The following is a 7,102-nucleotide window of genomic DNA, read 5'->3' as shown; positions in this document are numbered from 1 at the left end:
ATCGTCGCGACTGCGCAATAAGCATGTGAAACCATGTATTAAATTTCATAATTATTGATTACGAATTGAGGGAATAAAACGTGGCTACGGGACGGAATTTGCCCGTTTGCACCCGTTTTACCGTTTTATTTGCAAAGGAGATGGGTTAAAATTATTAAAAAAATCGTCGCGACTGCGCAATAAGCATGTGAAACCATATATTAAATTTCATAATTATTGGTTACGAATTGAGGTAATAAAACGTGGCTAAAGGGAGAGCTGGTATAGGGCAGGTTCAGGGCCGGGCTGGCCCACGCTGTAACCCACGCTAACGCCCACGCGCTTTTGTCCGACCGGTCGCTTCTCTGCGCGAATCTTGGTACTCTACTGACAGCCTGACTGTAACCACTGGGCCACGGAACTATTCATTACACGATTTTTTGAGCTACGTTAGGTTAGTTTAGGTTTAGATTACTGTGACTTGATGACACATTCATCATTAAGAAGTCTGGTCTTCAAACAAGATCAAAATAAAATTCATATTCGAACGACGTAAACACTTAGTGAAGTTATGCCTTAAAAAGGAAATTGGAGTACGTTTTCTTGTTTTCCGGAGTCCAGGACAAATTCAAATGAATATTTCCTAAACTTGGCTCCCTGGAGACTTCGTCGAAGACGGACGTACGTGAGTAGCTCTCTTTAAACTAATCAATTTTGTATCTGATTCGATAGTTTGTAGGTTACTTTCACTTAATCACCGTCTCAATATCGCCGTATCGCCACTCACCGTCTCAATATCGCAGTATCGCCACACTCACTGTCTCAATATCGCCTTATCACTAATATCACTCAATATCGCCGTATCGCCACTCACAGTCTCAATATCGCCGTTATACAAGGCGAGCTGACACACGACGTTCTCTCCCCCGGGGCGGTAGTCGGGACTCTGGTCCATGAGAGCGCGCACCACCGAGCTCAGGCTCTCCTTCTCACCGCACCTACACCATACAATATTATTTATTTACGTACAAGAGGCGATACATTTAAATGAGTAAAAATGTTCAACACACATACATCGTAAGGTACACTTACTTGGAATCCAAGGCTGCAGGAAATACAGATAATTCCAAAGATAAACGGAATCATTGGGTCAAGCAGAGACATTACTTACTAAAATCTAAGAGCATTTATTTTGATGTACGAATATTTTTCAGCTGCTCTGACCTACATTTGCGAGTATTCTCGTGAAAATTGTGCGATACTCTAACTTTCAAAAAATTAACCTACTGTCTAAATAAAGATTGTGAATACAGTAGTAACTTTAGACTAATTAAAATTTGAAAATTATTTGATATTAAGGGGAGAGAAGCTCTCCAGTACTGAACAGGGTAAATAAGGATGATGGATACAGTAATAATAAAAAGTTAATAGGTATTTGAAAAAATAATTCAGATGTGGGGAACAGATGTTCTTCATCACTCACAAGGGTAAGTACCGGTAACGATAATGAAAACAATAATAATTTGAGAGTAATTGAAACTCTGAAAAAGAACTCGTATAAAGAAGTTTTGCAGAACTGACAAGGTAAAGCGAGCAGGGAGCTCCTGAGCCGCCAGGGCGCTGATGGTCGAGGACGAGGAGGGCGCGTCGAGCTTGCCTTGCTGCTCCAGGATCTTCGTCACGTCCAGGACGAACGCGCCGTACGGTCTGCAATGAGAATTGTTCTCTCAAATACTTTCAGCCAGAATCAACATATCAGAGTCATTATGTAACTTGCGATTTGGCTTAAGAAAGCGATACAATAATCTCAAGTCTACTATATCTCTACTGAAAACCTTGATCACATCATGAAGTTTATTATTTTCTGCAAAAATCTTGGTCACATCCAGCACGTGTGCATCCTGAGGCTTATTATCAAATTTATTGCAATATTGCTAAATAATAACTAGCTTTAGCAACATTTCTTTCAGAAGAAGTCAATTCTAACCACCACAAATGATAACTTAGTTGGTGGCATTGGCAGACAAAATCTTAAATGACCCATCCTAGAAAATGTTAAGCATATGTTCAGTCGTAAAATGCCTAGCACCTTATGGACCAGGCAATAAGTCCAGCAGCTATCTCAATCAATCGTCAGTTATGGAAAGATCGGGTTGCAAAGGCCGGATCCCTTGTAAATCAAGTCAGAAAAGTTCAAGAATCGGCAACAGGGCATGAGCCTATTTCTTCAGTGCCGACAATTCTATTCTATTGGTTCTATTATCAACCTTGTTAGGGATTAGTTCAAGTGGTTGTAAGAACTGCCCTTTAACCGTAACAAATTATAACACTAAAATTGAGGAAATCCAGTAAGAATTGTGCGTTTTATAAGTCAACATAATATTTTTATGATAATAATTTTAAAAATATTGTTTTTTGTTCATTTAAAATATAGCAGCAGTGTTGGAGACATGCCTCTTGAGGTTGTTATTAATGTCCTCTGAAGTGGACGAGGAGAGGTTTGCAGGACTGAAGGAAACTTGAGATTTCCTGCGATCCTTTTCCGAGGCCTTTGACTTGCCCAGCTGCACGACGGTTCCCACGAGCCACACTCTGTTTGCTGACGCTATGCTGCGGCTCAGGTCCTGACAAAATACAAACAGTTCAGCACATTTGAACACGAGCACTGATGAAAGGATCATTCCTTCAGCTCATATTAGTCTCCTGGCGGTAGAGTTCACTTCGGTATTGTGAGGAAAAATACATTTAGCGTTAAGTTAATTCATAAGACATTAAAAAACTGATTAAGAAGGTAAATTATTCACAATGTACTAGTTATAACACATAGTACATAAATGTGTTGTTTTATTTGTACACACTTTAATAATACCGGTAGTAGTTGGAGTGATAATGAGGTACGTATATTACATGCATGGTTCTTAATACTTTGACATTTGTCTACATTTGCTGTGTAGATACTGGTCATATAAAACTATTTTATCGTGATCACTATTTTTGACAGAAACGTGATCAATGATATATATTTAATTAACATACATAAGACATAGAACAAACTATGAATAATATAGAGGACTTTTGGCAATTATTTTACAATTAAAAGAACATTCTCATCAAGAACTTAAGTGCCAAGTGGCAAAGAAATGAGCAAGTGGCAATTGTATACCTCTACTCACAGTGTAAAAGACCTGAAGCTTTTGATAAAGATCTGTGTCGTCTGAGTAGCCCTCGGCTGTCCAATAAAAAACGTAAGGCTCTGTTAGTGTGGTTAGCCTGTCGTCTGCCTCCCTGAGCTGCAAGGTGACTGATACCTCACAACGAGTCGGAACCTGAAATTTCATACAAAACATGTTTGAATAGATAGAATTTTTTTTACAAATAAAAATGTTCAATGATATAGCAAGCAGAAAATACGAAAAATTGGGGCTGCAATAAAAGTGACGCAGCAGCTACTATGCATGCAACATGTAAATTGATAAGAATTTTTAATTATGCATGCTCCATAATAATAGTTTAATTTTCCTACAGAAGAGCAAAAGATTACATACAACAGCTGTTCATGTCTTGAGCTAATCATCAATTTCCTGACTCAAATTTCGTATATAAATGTTTGAAGGAGAATAAATGATTTTCAGTAATATAAATTTTTTGCCCAAAAATTAATCCAAAAGTTTTTACTTACTTTGAGGATAACATTAGTGAACTGGACATGAAATGTCCATGCCAAGTGAGGTTTGCGCTCAGGACCCTGATCAGCACCTTTCCCACCTCCCTGCATAAAAAAATATATAAATTAACAGGTTACACAAAAAAACAAAGAGATAAACAGAAAAGGTAGTCTATTTGCATGCATCAACAACAAGTTAAAGAGCAGTGCTTCTTAGCTTACAAGGCTGATCCACCAGGCTTTTTTAATTATACTGCAATGAATTTTGGATTTTCAATTTGAGAAAAGTGAAGATTGTTAGATTGTTGTGGGCAATAATTAATAATTTTTGGATAAACTCAATTCAATTTTTTTTCTTAAATTATTACTGAATAACTATCTATGTGTACAGGGTCCGCCATATTTATGACAACGGATGTTTCCTATATAAAATAAATTGGTTTCTAGGAGACTTTTCTTTTATAATGAAGCATAATATCATCTATTAATTCATCTATTTTATATTGCAGAAGTCTAAGGTGTCTAAATTGACTATTACTGAAGCATAATATCATCTATTAATTCATCTATTTTATATTGCAGAAGTCTAAGGTGTCTAAATTGACTATTACTTTATAATTTCTTACCAGGGTCCCAGAAATTTGATTATCAGTGAAGACGTGCCTCCTGAAAAGTCTTGTAGTTGAATTGTTGTGCGAGTTGAGGATGTTGCCGGCCTCATCTCGAACGACCAAGTCTAATCCCAAAAGTCTGAGAAAGAATTTCAGTTTAACACAGTGACACCTCATTTTTGTCTTGCCTCATATATAATATGCCTTGTATCATTTTTGAAGTACACTTACATCAATTTTGAACAAATAAGTGAAGAAAATTACTAAGAGCATTTGTACTCTTCATGCTTCAATAATGATTACATATAACTAAATTAAGAGCTATGATCTGAAAGTCTTGGAAGAAAATAACAAATTTTGCTAATAATAGTTTGTGACAGAAATATGAATGGTTGCCAACCTGTTAACTAAGCCAATGCTGCAGGTTACTTCATGCTTCAGCCTTCGCATCTCATCCAGAGGAAGTTGGTCGAGTAAAATCTTCTTCCGTAAGGAAAGCAAGTGAAGAATACTTTCATAAGACTTTGTGAACTTGTCTGATCCATCCTGTAAAGCATAAGAAATTAAAGCTTATTCAGCATAGATGTAGAATGATTAGTCCACCAACAATTATTCAAATGCATAATAGTTATGAATTGAATAATCAATAATTGAAAAATGGTGCACGACCAAGTACATGCAGAATTTATTATGGGGAATTTAGAGCATAAAGCCATTAATGGTAATTAGATTTTAGAAGTAGAAGCTTAAAGAAAAAATTCATTCAACTGGTGACAGTAAATAAAAATTACCAAAAAACTTTGCCGGAGAAGTACACGCCATTCACGGAGAGCAGCTGTTAGTTCTTGAATAACAGCAGGAAGTTTAGGCAGGACTCTCTCAACAGGTCCCGACTTATCAACAATGCATTCTCGAGTCTGGAATGGAGGAGAAAACCATCAAAATATTCCAGAACAACAACAACAACCATATCTGCGCATTTATATTATTTAAAAATATGCAGTGAATGGCTTAACATGTCTCATCCTTGATTAATCAAGCAGACAAAAAAAATTGAGAAGATCAATAAGCTAAATTCATATATTTAAATAAGAAAAATTTATCTAATTTTCTCACATATACGTATGCTAACCAGAAAAGTTTAAATATTTTTTCTCCTACAAATGCAGCTTTGATTGAATGATCATGAATTAAAAATTACGATGTTGCAAGCAAGTATACAACCTTAGTACAATTTAGAAAATGTTTTAATACCAATATCAATCATATCACAGGTACAAGTATCAAATAATAGCTTAACTTGCTACAATATCAGCCTTAGAGTTCCTTCAAACCTGAATGAAGCATCTTGGAAAAATGCCTTTGATGTCAACATTTTGTGTAACATAGCCAAACGCCCATTGTTGTCCAAAGACTTCCAACAAATGAACCGAATCTCCAACTGTGAGCTTGAGGCACATCTCATTCTCTGCTTGGAAGCTTGCGATTGCTGAAAAAATAAATAAAATTGAATACATACAATAAATGTTAAATATTAGAATGTAAATTGTAAGCAATAAATAAGTAAAACAAATGAATATAGCAATGTAAATTTAATATTGCAGACATTATTTTTGAACAGCATCAATAAAAAACTTAATATTCTTGATTGAGGGCCTAATGAAGAAGTTTGTGTCTAAGAATTTTTTTCAAATTATGGGTAATTTTCTTTCGAGAATGCAATGAGAATTCATATCCCTAATAATTAATTCACACCTTAGAATCCACAGAACATCTCATTTCTCTGGAATACTCTCCAAAATATCAACTTTCTAAGCTAAGCAGTACGGTACCTAGGCTAATGCTAATCTGTGACTAAAGCCCAATGGAGCCTATGGAGGGATCAGGGAAGCAATCTCACCAGTTTACCTAGTCTGTTTAGAGACAAGTCAGCATAATTTATACTTGATTAATTATCGAGTGTCTGATTGTATTTGTTTATAAAATAGGTGCTGAAGCAATAGGCCCATAGAATAGCACTTTGAGTATGAAAGAACTTGTGTTACATTAACAAGATTTTACACTATCAAATTAATTTCATTACAATATTTATATTTCTATCTTACTCACCAACTCCATATTTATCTTTATCTCTTGCTGACACCCAACTCATATTGTAGTTTTTGTTGGGAAATAAAATTGTAAAAACGTTTACATTAGAGTAAAATTCAACTACCGGATGTCAGCAAATGCTCTCCAGGTAGCACACATCATCTCGTCTCGTCAGGACTCGGGAGTAAATTGTTAAAACTGAAACGTCAGTTGAAGTTCTTGACCATTAACTTAGCCTGTTTTCTTCAGAAATCATGACTTTTTCGTTAGCACCAGGAGAATTCTAAAAGCATTCCCGATGTATCAAATTACAATGGTCGAACTCGAACTCCCAGCTCACAGTATCAAATGACATATGTTCTGACTGAATACTTATCGCTGTTTCACTGTCCTAGCGAGTAGCGATAAGAGAATGTAAACAAGATAATTTCTGCAATACTGAAAAACCAACAAAAATTTTAAAAAATTCTGATAATGTTCAGAGCAACCAAGAACTTTTAAAGTGGGGTTCAAGCAGAAAAATATTCTAAAAAGAGATTATATTGCTCTCAAATCAATCTGGTATATATTGGATAAAACTTCAGAGACCTCCCATCAGTGACGTATTAACATTTTTTAGTTTGTCAACGAAGGTAAATTGTGACAACAAAGAGAAAAGGCTATAATCATGCCTGAAACGATAAAAATCATAAATATCCATCATACGAATTTAAAAAAGGCATTCGACCTGTTAAGGACAATTTGGAGTCGTGCAATA

The 7,102-nt window shown here is 35.6% G+C and overlaps 1 protein-coding gene across 1 annotated transcript in view; it reads right to left on the bottom strand.

Moving 5' to 3' along the window:
- Positions 1 to 6,689, bottom strand: part of LOC108670809 (dedicator of cytokinesis protein 1) — a gene marked incomplete in the record, with an annotated part of 40,197 nt that extends 33,508 nt beyond the window's left edge. Inside the window, 10 exon segments of the mRNA XM_047883912.1 lie at positions 855 to 977; positions 1,561 to 1,686; positions 2,434 to 2,603; positions 3,153 to 3,305; positions 3,659 to 3,748; positions 4,270 to 4,393; positions 4,655 to 4,800; positions 5,046 to 5,171; positions 5,589 to 5,743; positions 6,364 to 6,689. Coding sequence (XP_047739868.1) covers positions 855 to 977; positions 1,561 to 1,686; positions 2,434 to 2,603; positions 3,153 to 3,305; positions 3,659 to 3,748; positions 4,270 to 4,393; positions 4,655 to 4,800; positions 5,046 to 5,171; positions 5,589 to 5,743; positions 6,364 to 6,406 — 1,256 coding nt within the window.
- Between the last annotated feature and the right edge of the window lie 413 nt (positions 6,690 to 7,102).

This window comes from Hyalella azteca, unplaced genomic scaffold (genome assembly GCF_000764305.2).
Source record: "Hyalella azteca isolate HAZT.00-mixed unplaced genomic scaffold, Hazt_2.0.2 contig14006, whole genome shotgun sequence".
Classification (NCBI taxonomy): Eukaryota; Metazoa; Arthropoda; class Malacostraca; order Amphipoda; family Hyalellidae; genus Hyalella; species Hyalella azteca.
The sequence above is the reverse complement of the archived record's forward strand: the minus strand, read 5'-3'. Positions and strand labels throughout refer to the sequence as shown.